This window comes from Cervus canadensis, chromosome 33 (genome assembly GCF_019320065.1).
Source record: "Cervus canadensis isolate Bull #8, Minnesota chromosome 33, ASM1932006v1, whole genome shotgun sequence".
Taxonomy (NCBI): Eukaryota; Metazoa; Chordata; class Mammalia; order Artiodactyla; family Cervidae; genus Cervus; species Cervus canadensis.
The window spans coordinates 1639143-1657205 of record NC_057418.1 but is presented as its reverse complement, the minus strand read 5'-3'; the positions used below and the strand labels follow the sequence as shown (position 1 = coordinate 1657205).

At 39.9% G+C, this 18063-nt stretch overlaps 1 protein-coding gene across 1 annotated transcript in view; it reads left to right on the top strand.

Annotated features, from left to right (window-relative positions):
- LOC122433944 (cytochrome b5 reductase 4) overlaps nt 1-18063 on the top strand; it is a 118613-nt gene that overhangs the window by 48750 nt on the left and 51800 nt on the right. Inside the window, exons 5-8 of the mRNA XM_043457043.1 lie at nt 7208-7237; nt 10087-10147; nt 14303-14360; nt 16188-16281. Coding sequence (XP_043312978.1) covers nt 7208-7237; nt 10087-10147; nt 14303-14360; nt 16188-16281 — 243 coding nt within the window. The remainder of the gene's footprint in view (nt 1-7207; nt 7238-10086; nt 10148-14302; nt 14361-16187; nt 16282-18063) is intronic.

Genomic DNA, 18063 nt, shown 5'->3' with positions numbered 1-18063 from the left:
ATTTCTTACCTGGAATGAGACGTGGACTCTGAAATGCTTTGCATTCATAAATTAAAAGTTCCCTTTTCCACACTGTCTGTAGCTCTGAGTTTGATTCCTGAGGCTGCATGATCTGTAGAAAGAGCACAGGTTTCATACAGACAGACATGGCTTCAGACCTCATCTCTGCCTCAGATTACACTTGTATGCTTTTGTGATCTTCAGCATCAGTTAGCAGACCTGAGTTTTGTTTTGTTTTGTTTTTCTTCAGCAGTATAATGGGGTTTAAGAATGAAACATCCCAGAGTCATTGTGAAGATTAAATAATGTTTGCTAACCACTCGATGTCTTAGAAGCAACACTTGGTAGGGACAGTAGAAGTGGGTGTTGCTATTAGTGGCTGTGTTTGCCCCTCTGTTCCTGTGATGCTAAGGCTGCTTATGCTTTCTGTTCCCTTTTTGTGTCCTTGTAATTATCAGCATGTACTGATGTGTCTTACCGTGGCTCTGTTTCTGGGAAAAATCAAGTATTATCATCATTATTGACAGGGCATGTGAGAGCATGGTTGTGAATCTCTGTTTCACTATAAAACCTTTGGGGATTATAAATGTTTTGCTGGGGTGTGGCCGGTAACAGGTAGTGATATAAGGCAGCTTGCAAGGTGTTAGGGAGCAAAGACAAGAATTCTGCAGGAACGTGTTGATTGCAAGTAAATGGATCAGGTTTGTTTGTGTGTGTGTTTGTTTGTTTTTTTAAACAGTAGAGACTTTTAGATCTAACAAGTTATAGTTTGAATTGCAGGCTAACAAGAGGAGTAGATCATGTAAAAGGGACAGAGTAACTGAAGAGAAGGGTTTAATGTGTCAGAGATAAAGAATATTCTTTATTTTAAAGAATTATTTATTAATTAAAGTGAAATATTTTTTAAGAGTATTTCATATGCCTTTTATCTATGGGCAGGGTTGATCATTGCAGGCTACTGGCCTGAGACTTAGGGATAGAACTATTAGATGAGGTAGCAGTGTCATTGTCCAAACTGGGATGGATTTGAGAAAGGATGGGGCTTCTGTTAGTAGTTACACTAGTTCAAGAGAGGGCAGGCAGTAAACGGTGACTCTCTGTGGCAAACTCAAGCATGTATTCACATGCTCTAATCTACAATTAGAACTTCTAGATGAAATGGAAACAGAGAGATGAAATGGGAATAGAGGATAAAAACAGAGACAGTAGGTAGTAGATGGGGAGACTTGCTAACATGAGGATTTACAAGGGGTTGGGAGGGACAGTGGATATACTGAAGAGAAATTTTGTACATGGACTTCTTTCCATACAAGATCCCCAACACCATATTTTAGGTGGGGTGACTGCCAGACCCCAGTGCAGGGAGGGTCCAGAAGTAGCATTTCATGGGCATCCTCACAGCTGAGCAGATTTCAGAGGACAGTTTTCCATTTATCACCTGGCTTCTGATGGGGGAGAGATGTCTGAAAAGAACACAGAAGAGCTAACTGTCAGAATATAAAACAGGTAATACTAGTGAGCCTTATCAAGCCAAAAATCAGTCTGCTTTTTATAATCCTTTGTTTAAAAAGGACTGTAGTTTGTTTCATGCTTTAGAAAGATATCAATAATGAATAAAAGGAGAAACTTTGATTGAAAAGGTGAGCTTCAGTTACTGCTGATTTATTTATGTGGAATACTTCATTCTCTGGCAAAGATGAGAAATATTCTTGCTTTTTGTCTTTTTTTAATCCTTTGCTGTCTGTTATAGCCACTAGCCGCATGTGGCTGCCTAGTGAGCGTGGGAATTCTCTCCATATGTGCTGGAAGCCTAAGTGCTACATTTTAAGAATTAGGACGAAAAATTGTAAAATATCTCATAACTTTACATTGATTACATTGTCATATGTAAATGATAATATTCTGAATATGTTGTATTAAGTAAAAATATATTATTAAAGTTAATTTGACCTGTTCTTTTTGTACTTTGTTAATGTGGTTATGTGATATGGATGTGAGAGTTGGACTATAAAGAAAGCTGAGCGCTGAAGAATTGATGCTTTTGAACTGTGGTGTTGATAAAGACTCTTGAGAGTCCCTTGGACTGCAAGGAGATCCAACCAGTCCATCCTAAAGGAGATCAGTCCTGGGTGTTCATTGGAAGGACTGATGTTGAAGCTGAAACTCCAGTACTTTGGCCACCTGATGAGAAAAACTGACTCACTGGAAAAGACCCTAATGCTGGGAAAGATTGAAGGAGGGAGGACAAGGGGACAACAGAGGATGAGATGGTTGGATGGCATCACCGACTCAATGAACATGAGTTTGAGTAAACTCCGGGAGTTGGTGATGGACACGGATGCCTGGCGTGCTGCAGTCCATAGGGTCGTAAAGAAGCGGATGCAACTGAGCAACTGAACTGAACTGAACTGAATGTGGTTTTTAGAAATTTTTAAATTATACTTGTGACTTGTATTATACTTCTTCTGGACAGCACTATTCCAGACCTAAATGTACTTTTAAAATTTTAATTTTGTGGGAGGGGCCTCACTGCCTGGTTTATGGGATCTTACTTCCCAGCCCAGGTGGTGAGAGCACCGAGTCCTGCCCACTGGACAACCAGGGAGTTCCCTTCATTTCTGATTTTCAGTAACTATTTACTGAAAAAAAATGACAAAACTCCAGCTGAAATCATTTTTTTAAATAGTCACATTTTCTTTATATATATATGTATATATATGTAAATGTACATTCAGTTAAAGAATATATATTCTTTAATTGCAATATAGTTGATTTACAGTGTGTTCATTTCTGCTGCACAGAAAAGTGAATCGCGTATATACACACACACACACACACACACACATGCACACACACACAATCTGTTTTTGAAATTCTTTTCTGTTATGATTTATCATAGGATATTGAATATGGTTCTCTGTGCCATACAGTGGGACCTTGTTTATCCATTCTATATGTAATAGCTTACATCTGCTAACCTCAAATTTCCTTCCACTCCATCCCTTCCCTACCTCCCCTTCCTCTTGGCAAACATAAGTCTGTTTTTTATGTCTGTGAGTTTGTTTCTGTTTTGTAGACAGGTTCATTTGTGTCAAATTTTAGACTCCACATATAAGTGATATCATGTAGTATTTGTCTTTCTCTTTCTGGCTTACCTCACTTATTTGTCTTTCTCTTTCTGGCTTACCTCACTTAGTATGATAAGTGCTCCCATGTTGCTACAGATGGCATTGTTTTTTTCTTTTTCCTGGCTGAATAGTGTTCCATTGTATATAGGTACCACATCTTTTTTGTCCATTCATCTGTTGATGGGCATTTAGATTGTTTCTATGTCTTGGCTAATGTGACTCTTGTTGTTAGGTGTGCCTGTATCTTTTTAATTAGAGTTTTTTCTGGATATACGCCCAGGAATGGGGTTGCTGGTTATTGTTCATTCACTCAGCCATGTCCCACTCTTTGCGACCCCAACATGAACTGCAGCATGCTAGGCTTGTCCTTCACTCTCTCCTGGAGTTTGCTCAGGCTTACGTCCATTGAGTCAATGATACCATCCAACCATCTCATTCTGTGTCACCACCTTCTCCTCCTGCCTTCAGTCTTTGCCACAGCATCAGGGTCTTTTTTAATGAGTCAGCTTTTCGCATCAGGTGGCCAAAGTGTTGGAGCTTCGGCTTCAGCATCAGTCCTTTCAATGAATATTCAGGGTTGATTTCCTTTAAATTGACTGGTTTGATCTCCTTGCTGTCCAAGGGACTCTCAAGAGTCTTCTCCATCATATGGTACCTATGCTATGGTACCATAGCACCATCATATGGTAATACTGTTTTTAGATTTTTGAGGAACCCCTATACTGTTTTCCATACTAGTGACTGTACCAAACAGTCACCAACAGTGAATGTAAACACCAACTGTTTATATTCCCACCAACAGTGTAGGAGGTTCCCTTTTCTCCACATCCTTTCCAGCATTTATTTGTAATGATGGTCATTCTGTAAAATATTTTCTAATGGCATAGCTCATGTCAGAAATGTGCATATGTGTGTGTGCATGCACACACTTGTGCTTGCTCAGTCCTGTCTGACTCTTTGTGACCCATAAACTGTATCCCGCCAGGCTCCTCTGTCCTTGAAATTGTTCAAGCAAGAATACTGGAGTGGGTTGCCATTTCCTTCCCCAGGGAATCTTCCCAACCCAGGGATCGAACCCAGATCTCTTGTATCTCCTGTTTTGGCAGGCAGATTCTTTACCACCTGGGTGTTTCTGCTTAATTTCTCATAGGTTTACCATGATTTCTAATATTAATGCTTTATGTTGTGAGTTTTCATGCCTGTTTTCTCAAGCAGCTACTGACTATAAAGCGCTTAGAGCCATAAATCAGGAGAATACATTTGAGGTGGAAGAGGGATTCTGTTCTAACAACCTCAGTTTAAAAGTTCAGATACTGAAGCTTGTAGGTATATATACCTTCCTTAACTAATAATAGTTACTTAATTGGAAAAGTTCACCCTTGAAAGAAATCCTGGGTCCTTCTTTTTGTAAGGTAGAGATCACCTCACTAAAGTTATCCTCTTTTGAATAATTTCTTTTCCTTTGGTATACACCAGTGGTTCTTGGGTTTTGATTTTTCTCCCTGCCAGACATTTGACAGTGTCTAGAGACACTAGAGGCTTCCCAGGTGACTCAGTGGTAAAGAATCTGCCTGCGAATCCCAGAGCCGCGAGAGATGTCGGTTCGCTCTTTGGATTGGGAAGAGCCCTTGAAGGAGGAAATGGCAACCCACTCCAGTGTTCTTGCCTGGAGAATTCCATGGTCAGAGGAGCCTAGCGGGCTACAGTCCACGGGTTCTCAAAGAGTTGGACATGACTGAGTGACTTTCATTTTCCAGAAAGCAGAGGCTCTTATCAGAGTAATGCACTCTGACCAATGTTATCAGTTCAGTTCAGTTCAGTCGCTCAGTCATGTCCGACTCTTTGCAACCCCATGAATCGCAGCACGCCAGGCCTCCCTGTCCATCACCAACTCCCGGAGTTTACTCAAACTCAAGTCCATCGAGTCGGTGATGCCATCCAACCATCTCATCCTCTGTCGTCCCCTTCTTCTCCTGCCCCCAATCTCTCCCAGGATCAGGGTCTTTTCCAGTGAGTCAACTCTTCGCATGAGGTGGCCAAAGTACTGGAGTTTCAGCTTCAGCATCAGTCCTTCCAATGAACACCCAGGACTGATCTCCTTTAGGATGGACTTGTTGGATCTCCGTGCAGTCCAAGGGACTCTCAAGAGTCTTCTCCAACACCACAGTTCAAAAGCATCAATTCTTCGGCACTCAGCTTTCTTCACAGTCCAACTCTCACATCCATACGTGACCACTGTTATAAGAAGATGCAAATTTTCTTGGCCATGGAGCCAACCAAATAGTAGAATTAGTCAACAAAACAGAATGTTAAGTTTTTTGTTAAAGAGGAAAGTATCTCGTGCCTAAAATGACTCAGTTGTGAATATGCTTCATAGTAAAGAATAGTCTCTTATTTCTGTGACTCAGTTTTCCAAAAGAATTGCAAAGATAAGACTTGTAGAGTTTTAAAGGTTTTTTAGATCATTTAAGTAGGTGTTCTCTTCTTGCTGGTACCTTTTATATTAAAGAAAAAAAAAAGCTTAGAAAAAAGCAGTTAATTTAGCAGGATCTGACAGGTTCAAATCTATTCACATCAGATGGGAAGTAAACATAGATGATTTTTTTTTCCCCTAGAAACAAATTACTTGGGAGAAGTGTTTAAAATCTGTGAGCCTCTTAGATAAAAGCAAATTATTTTACATGATCGATGAGATTCATTGAACTGCCAAATATGTTGTGCACTGAAAATAGACTTAATTTACTTTGTTATGGTGAGTTTGTATTTGTTCTAAGATAAAACCAATGATCACAAGTACAGTAGCAAAGACAGATGAAATTGGATGGAGGTCAGTTGCCAAGCCAGACCGTCAGTGATCCCTTGTAAACTAATGACTAGATTTTTATCTAGAAGTTGAGAAACAAAACTCATTTTGAGACATAATTTAAAAGGTCTTTAGGTCTTGTGTCTTTTGAGAAAGTATTAACTCTCTCAATGGCATGTTAAGAAAAATGGTGTTAAGTTCAGGGGATATAAAGTTTAACCTCAGCTTTACTGCTAAAGAGCCATGGGTTTCATTCAAGTCCTGACCTCTATTTTCAACCTTCAGTGAGGAGAATGGATGATAATTTGGTGTGTGTTATTAAGATCCCTTTCAGCTCTGAACTTATTTCAGTAAAATGGGAAAAATAAATTAAAAGAATGGTTATCTGACCTCCTTAATCATAGTTATTTTATGACATGTGAGTGACAAGGGGTAGTAATTTTGTGAGATCTCTAGTTGATTGAAAATTAGAATATAAAAAATTTTGAAAACTTTGATGTACATATTTTGGTTTCTTTTTCTACAAAACAAGGTGATGTCGTGTTAACAAGTAATGTGTATCAATTCAGTTTACTTCTTGAATATTTTTGTTAGCTTGGCATTCTTTATTTTTAATAGAACTCTGGCAACTTGCTGAGGGTTTTATTTTGACATATGGTTATAAAACTTGTGGTGATCAAGGTGTGATATAGATTTGTGGGCTGGTTGCCATCCTGAAAGATAACACCCATTAAACTTTTTCTGGCTTATAACCCTGATGGTTGATCGTACTGATATACAAGTGAAAATCTTAACATATTTCAGCACTTAAATTTGAATAATCATTTTAAGTGCTCACCTGGTTAAGAGAGAAAGGTAGTAAGGTGTCTTTCTTTGGGTTAATATGTATGTTTCTGATATAAAGTGAAATTAATAAATTTTGGATAGTTTTGAGTAATTTAGATAATGACAATCTGGAGAAAACTCTGCTCTTTGTGTGCTTTCTAAAGAAATTCACCAAGATATTAGGGGGGAAAAAATCCAGAAAAGGAGGGGAAAGCCCAGTGAATTCTGAGACAAACATCTGCAGAAATGACTTGGCAGTCCTCAGACATGAAATGACTTACTTAAAAGATAGGCCATCTGTTTATCAGCCTTATTTCTCTCCTCAGGGCTTTTCTTAAAGAAAGCCCTTCTAGAAGAGGGCTGTTATCCTTATGTCAATAATATAAACTGATATTCTCTGATGTTACACTTTTCTTACCTAACTTTTTTATTTTCCTAAACTGCTGTACAGACTATCATGAGGAAAAGAAAGTCTTAAATGGTAAGTCGTATACATTTATAGTAAAAAACTGAATCATATTCACATGATTGTATACAAAGTTGCCTTACATAATTATTTAGGGTATTTAGATATTTTTATGCAAAAGATGTGCTTACTTGCCTAAGCTTAGAGGATTTGACAGGACTCTGTAGATCCCTTACTGAAGCCATGACTCCGTCTATAGTCCTTTCTATGGCATCTCTGAGCTTGTGTTCATCTGTCCTCAGCTGGAATACAGTAAGTCCCCTGTATACGAACAAGTTCTGTTCCGAGAGTGCCTTCATAAGTCCAGTTTGTTCATAAGTCCAACAAAGTTAGCCTAGGTACCCACCTAGTACAATAGGCTATATAGTAGTGTAGTGTAACAGATTTATAATACTTTCCACACAAATAATACGTAAAGAAGACAAAAAATAAAGAAAACATTTTTAGGCTTATAGTACCTTGAAAAGTACAGCGGTACCAGTTGCATCACTGCTGCTTTTGCGCTTGCTTCCCAGTATCCTGGGCTTGAATTAAAGATACTCCGTGCCCAGCTTCCCAGCTGGTACTAGCGGTAAAGAACCCAGCTGCCAACGCAGAAGGCGGAAGAGACACAGGTTCAATCCCTTGGTGGAGATCGCCTGGAGGAGGGCGTGGCGACCCACTCCAGTATTCTGGCCTGGAGCACCTCACGGACAGAGGAGGCTGGAAAGCTATAGTCCAGGGGCTCGCAGAGTCGGACACGACTGGAGCGGCTCAGCAGACGTGCCGTCTATACAGAAGTGCACAGCACCGGACACAGAGGCGCAGCGCTTGTGGAGGACGCTCGCGGGCGGCAGCGTGCCCCACACACACCGGCTGAGTGACGTGCCTGGGCCGTGCGCGCGCGTGCGCAGCTTTGAGAGCTCCAGGCTTGAAGGGTCTTGTGTAGGGGACTTCACTACACTTGCGCTGACTGGGAGCTGCCCCTCCGACGCCAGGCTGAGGACACCTCTCCCTCGGGCACAGGGCTCTCCTCCAGTGTCTCTGCAGATAGAGTCGCCCATTAATCCCCTCTTCTCTGGGCTTGGCAGCTCTCCTCAGCCATTCACTGTGATTTGGAATCATGACTGACACTACCCCTAACCCCTCAGAAATTTTGGTGTGAGGCTTTCAAAACTGCCTGGGGCTACTCTGACTGAACTGTAATACTAATATATGTTTTAAAAGGCATTTTTTTTCCTTTCTGTTTTGGACAAGAAAGTTACAGAAATTCAGCAACAAGCTGGATTGCCAGATGAATGACCTCTTCTCTTTCAAGTAGAGGAAACAGTCTTCTTATAGACTGATGTACGCAGCGTGTGATGTGCCGCCTGAAGCTGTTTGTCTGACGGGGTCACCGCAGTGAAGGAGGGACTCTTCCTGGATTTCGGCTCATGCTTTGCTCTTCCATAATGCTAGGCAAACAGCCTTTCCTTAAAGGCTAATTACTGATTGTCTGGGTATTTTCTTTCCCACCACATTGCTTTCCTTTGGATGCATAGCATTTAACATCTCAGTTAACAGTGGCCTTAAAAATGTTCTGTTACATTGTCCAGTGGTCTGGCCAGCATAGTTACCTCTTTTATATGACTGTGTATGCCTCAGGTATTTGGCTTATATGAGTGTCTGTAGTTAAGTCTGCATGTTCACAGACGGCATCTGCCTGCCTTCCGTGTCATCATTTAAACTTCATTTAAAACACTGAAGCCAGCATTCCTCCAGAGACCTAATTTCTTCAAATTGACATAAGTCCATCAATTCGCTCGTGTTTTAGCAGAAGATTCTCTGGATAAGAAGAATCTTGAAAACCTCTAGACTACCATGTCTCCTAGGTGCCTCCCAACACTGACTTTATATAATTACCATGACTTCTAATTGAGAATTCTAAGACTTGCCAAAGCCTAATTTTTTTTTTTTCCTGCACAAAGAGTACACTCCTATTATGGAAGAAAAATAGTTAATGTTTACAGAATCTCTGAAGCTCTTCCCTGTTCTCAGAGTTTTCAAAAACAAGTCAAAAACCAGAGCCTTGGTGACCATTTAAAATGTGATGAGACACACCCACAAGAAAGTCTAAAATGAAAAAGACAGAACCACATGTCAGCAAGGCAGTGAAGCAGCCAGGCATCCAAACCCTTATGGTAAAAATTGTAAGTTAGTGTGACCTTTTTGGAAAACTGTTTAGCAGTATTTACTAAAGCTAAACATACTCATGTCCTGTATACCTACCAGATATGTAGATGGATGTTCTTTAAGAATGAGTGTGTACGTGTACCAAGAATATTAATAACGGCACTATACATAATATCCAAAAACTGCCCAAATATCCATCAACAGTAGAATGAATAGATTCTAGTATATGGTGGTATATGGTATATTCAGAGAGTGTAATAATACTCAGTAGTAAAACAGAACAAACTACTAATGCATTCAGCAGCATGGATAACATCTCAGAAAACTCCAGACCTGACTCATTGCTTACTGTTAATCATGCTAATTTGACATTAACTGTAACATCTATGGAACTGTCCCAAAAACCCAGACCAAAAGAGAGCATGTTTTATGATTCCACTTTTTTATAAAGGCCAAATGCAGGCAAAAACTAATTATGATGTTAGAAGTCAGAATAGTGATTATCTTGGGGCAGGGGTAGTGAATGGGAGGGCACAGGGAGGATGATGGTTACAAGGGTATATTTTACAGATGAAAATTCATTGAGTAGTATATTTATGACTTGTCTCCTTTTATAATATTTCAATAAGAAGTTTACTGGAGAGATGGGGTGAAAGAAAGAAAAATGCTACATAGATGAACTGTAGTTATTTTGTTTATTTTTCTTTGTGAAGGCATGCTTCCTCAGAGCCAAGTGACAGATACACTTGCCAAAGAAGGTCCTAGTTCTCCAAGGTATGCTTTTTAATTTTACTTTCTGTAAAGCTTAATCAGTTCTACACCAAAATGTGCACATTAAAAAAAAGGCTCTAAGTTTGATTTATTGCTTATTATATTAGTCATGCTTTTTTGACACAAGAACTGCACTGCCTCATTTATCAGGCATTGTTGAAAAATGAGCTGTTCCTTAAATACGAATTTTTAGCATAACTGAAGTTTAACCCATTTTAAATACCACAACTTAAAAAAACAACTATTTAAAACTATTTTTTTCTGATTATCACGTATATATTCATGGTAGCAAACTTGGGAACATGGGGAAATACAAAAGAAAGTGATAAAAGTTGGTCCCATCAACCCTAGATATATACTCTTAATATTTGGTTTATTCTATCCACTTTGATTCATGTAGTACCTATTTCCATATTATTCTGACAGTATCAGTATTACAGTATATTCTGTGATCAATTTTGTATGTCATGAAATATTCTGCAAAGGCATTTTTTGGTCTGTATTCCATCATATGATGGAAATTGATCAAGTATCCATAATTTATTCAACTGCAGTATGCTTCCCTAGTGACTCAGTGGTCAGGAATCCTTCTGCTAATGCAGGAGATGCAGGTTCAACCCCTGGGTCAGGAAGATCCTCTAGAGAAGGAAATGGCAACTCACTCCAATATTCTTGCCTGGGAAATCCCATGGACAGAGGAGGAGCCATGCAGGCTACAGTCCATGGGGTTGCAAAAGAGTCAGACACAACTTAGCAACTAAACAAGAGCATTGTTTTGTATGTCTAGTTTGTTTTATCAGTTTCTTAATGAAAATTCTTAGAAATGTATTGCACTATCTTAGTAAATTAAGCAATCCATGTATAATTTTGTTAATGATATTTCACATGCCCTAGGGTTATGTGCGATATTTGTCGTTTTTCTCTTACCACCTTTCCCCACAAGGTGAGTCTGTAACAGTAGCATTCTGCTATACTTGTTATATCTGTTAAGTTATTTCACATACAATTTTAAGTTAAGGGCCTCGGGGTATCTCTTGTAAGATTCACACTCAGGGCCTGTGTACAGATAATAAGAACAAAAACTGAATCAATTGGATCAGAAGTTTTACAAAATATGATGTAGCTTTTCCTTAAATTTTTGCTATTGACTGTTAAACACCCATGGTGAGTTAATTTCGTCAGTTATATATTTGTGACAGGGAAGGGTCAAGGTAATAAGCATGTAGATTTTGTCATTTTCCTTCAGATAACATGTTGTGTTATTGCTCTGATACAAGGCATTTTAGATGTGTAACCTTTATAAAAAGTGTCTTGTCAAGGAGGTGGTTTGTTTTTATCCAAGTTGGTATACCTGTAGTGTATGTCCATGTATTTGCTGGTATACATGAAGTATTGTTGTTCAGTTACTAAGTTGTGTCTGACTTCTTGCAGCCCCATGGAGTACAGCAAGCCAGGCTTCCCTGTCCTTCACCATCTCCCAGAGTTTGCTCAAGCTCATGGTCATTGAGTCAATGATGCCATCCATTCATCTTATCCTCTGTCGCCCCTTTCTCCTCATGCCCTCAGTCTTTCCCAGCATCAGGGTCTTTTCCAACAAGTCGACTCGTCCTATCAGGTGGCCAAAGTATTGGAGCTTCAGCATCAGTCCTTCTATTGAATACTCAGAGTTGATTTCCTTTAGAATTGACTTGTTTGATCTCCTTGCAGTCCAACGGATTCTCAAGAGTCTTCTCTAGCACCACAGTTCAAAAGCATCAATTCTTTGGCATTCAGCCATTTTTATTGTCCAGCTCTCAGATCTGTACATGACTGTTGGAAAAACCACAGCTTTGACTATACAGACCATTGTCAGCAAAGTGATGTCTCTGCTTTGTAATATGCTGTCTAGGTTTATCATAGCTTTCCTTCCAATGAGCAAATGTGTTTTAATTTCATGGTTGCAGTCACCATATGTAGTGATTTTGGAGACCAAGAAAATAAAATCTTCCACTTTTTCCCCTTCTATTTGCCATGAAGTGATGGGACCAGATGCCACAATCTTCATTTTGTTAATGTTGAATTTTAAGCCAGCTTTTTTCACTCTCCTTTTTCACCCTCATCAAGAGGCTCTTTAGTTCCTCTTTGATTTCTATGATTAGAGTAGTATCATCTGCATGTCTGAGGTTATTGATATTACTGCCAGCAATCTTGATTCCAGTTTGTGATTCATCCAACTTGGCATTTTGCATGGTATTCTGCATATAAGTTAAATAAGCAGGGTGACAGTATACAGACTTGACATACTCCTTTCCCAATTTTTGAACCAGTCTGTTTGCCATGTCCAGTTCTAACTGTTGCTTCTTGACTTCTTGACCTGTATACAGATTTCTCAGGAGACAGGTAAGTTAGTCTAGTATTCCCATCTCTTTAAGAATTTTCCACAGTTTGTTGTGATCCACACAGTCAAAGGCTTTAACATAGTCAATGACGAGAAGTAGATGCTTTTCTGGAATTCCCTTGCTTTCTCTAATGGATGTTGGCAGTTTTGATCTCTGATTCTTCTGCCTGTTGTAAATTCAGTTTCTACATCAGGAAGTTCTTGGTTCACATACTGCTGAAGCCTAGCTTGAAGGATCTTGAGCGTTACCTTGCTAGCATGTGAAATGAGTGCACTTTTATGGTTGTTTGAACGTTCTTTGGCATTGCCTTTCTTTGGTATTGGAATGAAAACTGACCTCTTCCAGTCCTGTGGTCACTGCTGAGTATTCCAAATTTGCTGATGAATTGAGCTGACTTTAACAGCATCATCTTTTAGGATTTGAAATAGCTCAGCTCGAATTCCATCACCTCCACTAGCTTTGTTGGTGTAATGCTTCCTAAGGCCCTCTTGACTTCACACTCCAGGATGTGTGGAGTCTCTAGGTGAGAGATCACACCATCATCGTTATTTGGATTGCTGTGATATTTTTTGTACAGTTCTTCTGTGTTTTATTACCACCTCTTCTTAATCTCTTCTGTTTCTCTTAGGTCCTTGCCATTTCTGTCATTTCATCGTGTCCATTGTTGAATGAAATGTTCCCTTGATATCTCCAGTTTTCGTGGAGAGATTTCTGTTCTTTTCCGTTCTATTGTTTACCTCTTTTCTTTGCATTGTTCACTTAAGAAGGCTTTTTTTTTCCTCTCCTTATGCAGAGTTTTGGAACTCTGCATTCAGTTGGGTATATCTTTCCTTTTTCCTTTGCCTTTGACTTCTCTTCTTTCGTCAGCTCTTTGTAAAGCCTCCATAGACAACCAGTTTGCCTTCTTGCATTTCTTTTTCTTTGGAGGGGTTTTGATCAACACCTGCTGTACAATGTTACAAACCTCTGTCCATAGTTTTTCAGGCACCCTGTGTACCAGATCTAATCCCTTGAATCTCTTTGTCACTTCCACTGTAAAATCATAAGAGTTTTGATTTAGGTCATATCTGAATGGCCTTGTGTTTTTCCCTATTTTCTTCAATTTAAGCCTGAACTTTGCAGTGAAGAGCTCATGATCTGAGCCACAGTCAGCTCCAGGTCTTATTTCTGCTGATAATAAAGAGCTTCTCCATCTTTGGCTGCAAAGAATATAATCAATCTGATTTCGGCATTGACCATCTGGTGATGTCCGTGTGTGGAGTCGTCTCTCGTGTTGTTGGAAGAGGGTGTTTGCTGTGACCAGTGCGTTCTCTTGACAAAACTCTGTTAGCCTTTGCCCTGCTTCATTTTGTACTTCAAGGCCAAACTTGCCTGTCACTCCAGGTATCTCTTGACTTCCTACTTTTGCATTCCAATCCCCTATGATGAAAAGGACATCTGTTTTTGGTGTTAATTCTAGAAGGTCTTGTAGGTCTTCATAGAATTTGTTAAGTTCAGCTTCTTTGGCATTAGTGGTTGGGGCATAAACATGGAAGTATAGGCATTTTAAATTGAGAAATAATTGTGAGTTATTTCATCTCACACTACTGATTATTTAGTGAAAAAGTTTCCTGCAAAAAATATATTTCTTACTGTAGGTTTTAAAATACATGTTTTAAATCATGTATCTATTGTGTCATATTGTATGTTTTTTTGATTGTATATATTTTAAAATTATATCTTTAACGGTTAATTTATGTTAATGCATATAACTATTCATTCTTTTTTGAATATTTTACAGCTATGACTGGTTCCAAACAGACTCTTTAGTCACCATCGTCATATATACTAAACAGAAGGTAAACATGTTTTTTTAACATCAGAAAAAAATAATAAGCTACTTGCAGGCACATTTCTGAGCACTCATCTTGTGTTAACTTACAGCAGTTCTATGAGATAGACCCTTTCATTACCCCTGTTTTACGGGTGCGGAAACAGAGAGTAGATAATTTAACAGAGTCACACAGTAAACGGCAGATCCAACATTGTGATCCCAGGCAGGCTGGCTCCATAGTATATGCTCCTAACAAACAAGCCATAGCATCTCAGGGAAAAAACAGGAAGTAGTGGGTTGGCCAAGAAGTTCGATCCTATTTTTCCATAACATCGTACAAAAACCCGAAGAAACCCTTCAGCCAATCCATTATTTTATATGCTCTTCTGTGATTTTGTTTGTTTTTGTGCATGGATAACAGCAGTGAGTTACCCTTGGACTGCAAGGAGATCAAACCAGTCAATTCTAAAGGAGATCAGTCCTGAATATTCATGGAAAGGACTGATGTTGAAGCTGAAACTCCAGTGCTTTGACCATCTGATGCGAAGAACTGACTCATTGGAAAAGACCCTGATGCTGGGAAAGATTGACGGCAGGAGGAGAAGGGGACGACAGAGGAAGAGATGACTGGATGGCATCACTGGCTCGATGGACATGAGTTTGAGCAAGCTCCGGGAGTTGATGATGGGACAGGGAAGCCTGGCGTGCTGCAGTCCATGGGGTCACAAAGAGTCGGACACGAGTGAACAAATGAACTGAACTGAACTGAACAGCATGAGAGTCCCAGTTTAACTTCACCTTATGGACTGATTCTCTGCACATGTATTGGAATTCAAGAGACAGGAGAGAGTATTGCTGTATCTTAGTATGCTTAAGCTACTAACCAGCTTTAGATGTCCTCTGGAAACTAAAATTAAGGAATTAACTCATTCATTAAGTATTTATTGAACACTGCTTCATTATGGACACTGCTGTAGAATCAGAAATCTATAGGTGGGCCAGATTCATAGAGACTGAGATCTCGCCAGGCTTATAGTCCAGCCTGGGAAATCAGATGAATAAGCGGGCAACGTACACCATCTCCAGGCACATCCTCCAGCAGCCTGCAGGGTCTCCACACTTGAGGAACCATAGAGATTTAGAGACAAGTTCTGGCAGCAAGGGATTCCTGAGAATTCATGCTACTTGTGTCGTGGCAGAACTGCATCTGAGTGAGTGGGTTCCTCCTCCTCCTGAAGTAGGAGTTGATGATCCTGCCGGAGTGGCCAGCCTCCGCCTGAAAGAGCCAGGATGTCCAGAGGCACCACTTGTCCCGCCTCCTGCTCCCTCCTCACCACGCAGTCTAGAACCAAGGGGGCAGGGCCTAGGGAGCCTGGGGTCCGTCTCTCCCGTTGGCGACACCAGTGAGGCACAGGGGGTGGATGACTGAGGGTAAGGGGGGCTTACTGTGTGGAAAGGTGTGTTCCTTGTGTAAATGACAGGCACAAGAATAACTTGCATCAAAGCTATGTAGAAACTAGAGACATCTGAAAAGTTGTTAGTGAATTGTTTTTTGGGTTTTTTTTGATAAGTTGAGCTTAAGAAGTTGTGTTAAGACAGTCCCTTTTGCTTAGAGTTTACAGATGAATGGGTAAGGTAGACATTAAGCATAGACAAATATGTAGTTAAAATTATGATGTATGCTTTGAAGGAGAAGAACGAGGTTGTATGAGAGAGCAAAAAACAGGAGTAATGTGGATTTAGCTTGTGGGCTCTGTAAATAATTACCATGTGAACTTCCACTGATCGGCTTAAATGTATAGTGATAGAGTTTAGAAAGAAGTTTACTTTCTCTTTTCGATTTCTGTTTAAGGATATCAATTTAGATTCAGTAATAGTTGATCATCGGGATGATTCCTTTAGAGCCGAGACAGTCATCAAGGATTATTCATACCTTGTACATGTTGGTAAGTAACTTATTCTATATTCATGGAAACAACTTTTGTTTACTTAGAGTCATAGCTGGTTGTAGAGTCTTGATAACTATAATATTTTATCTGCTACTGTCATTTTGGTTTGTCATTTTAAAGATTTATTTATTTACTTACTTATTTTTAGTTATGCTGGTCTTTGTTCCTATGTGGACTGTCTTCCTAGTTGCGGCAAGTGGGGTCTACTCTCTAGTTGCCGTGCATGGGCTGCTTCTTGTGGTGTCTGGGCTTCTTGTGGAGCACAGATTCCAGGGCATGCAGGCGTTAGTAGTGGTGGCACATGAGCTCCGTAGTTACAGCTCCCGGGCTCTGGGACACAGGCTCAGTAGTTGTGGCACCCGGGCCCAGCTGCTCCATGGCCTGTGGGACCTTCCCGGACTAGGATCGAACCTGTGTCTCCTGCATTGGCAGGTCTTCATCACCGAGCCACCAGGGAAGCCTGTTTTGTCTTTTTTTGATCAGTTTTTGTTTTGTTTTCCTTTTTTCCATTGTTTCTTTATACTAGTGAAAGGGCTAGCAAATGGCAGTATGACCTCACTTTTTCCAAATTTACACGGTTAGATTAGATGTGATCGAAATCAGTCACATGAAATGCTTGCTGGCCCGGCTTTGTAAGACCGTATTACTTAATACCTGCAAGCACATCTGCAGAGGCCTGCCTGTCACGTGCTTCTGCTGAGCGGGTGTCACCAGGCGCTGTCCCACGGGCCTCGCTTGCCGGCTGCCATGGGAAGTCAGCGGCTACGTCGCAGTAGCCTGGGCCGCAAGGCTGTACTGTACCCTCGCTGCCTGTCCCGCCACAGCCAGAGGCCAGCCATGTAATTCACTTCTGTCTGCTCTGAGAGGTTGCAGATATATCAGGAGAAAGAACTCAGGACTGAAATCTGGAATCAGAGGTATTAATAGCAGATTCCTAATCCATTTCTCACCTGGAATGACTCTAGGATTTCATCCTTTTCTCCTTCAAAGAAGGTAATATTATTCCAGTTAGAAAGTAAAACTGAAACAAACCAAACAACAAGAAGAAAACTGTATCTTAAGCATGCATTCTTATGTAAAGAATGTTCTGTTTACTTTTGTAAAACAAACTGAAAATCTCCAGACTCAGCTGACTTGGGATTCTGCTCATGGCTTTCTTAACGAAGGACCTTTAGTCCTAAATGTGATTGAAGTTGATAAATGTTTTTTGTTTCTTATTTTCCTCCTTTCATTAGATTAATCAACCTCAAATCTTAAACCTTTCTTCTGGAAATACATCTTATCTTATTTTTTACCAGCATAAGATCTAATATATATTTCCTCTTAGGGAGAGTATTACCAACAACAAAAAAAAACTCAGATGTCTAAAAAAGTATATATTATTCATTAGATCTGTCATGATTTTTTTTTAACGAAGACTTCTGTGTCAGCATTTATTATGTTTCACATATTTTATGGCTAGTTTTGTTCACACCGTAGCTAACCGTAGCTAGCACATGCATGAAAAAAACAAAAACTCCGCAGTCAAAAATGTGAAACTCCTGGTTGCTAATATTAAATCAGAATCAAAACTGTAAGTTTCACAGAACCATATTAACATAAAGAACTTTAGAACAGATGTTTGTAAAAATACTTACATCACCCCCTTCTGGGATGTAAGTTCTGGAAGGGCACAGATTTTTCCCTTTCATCAACTGTGGTACCCACAGCATCTGCAAAATGTGTGACACAGTTCAGTTCAGTTCAGTCACTCAGTTGTGTCCAACTCTTTGCAACCCC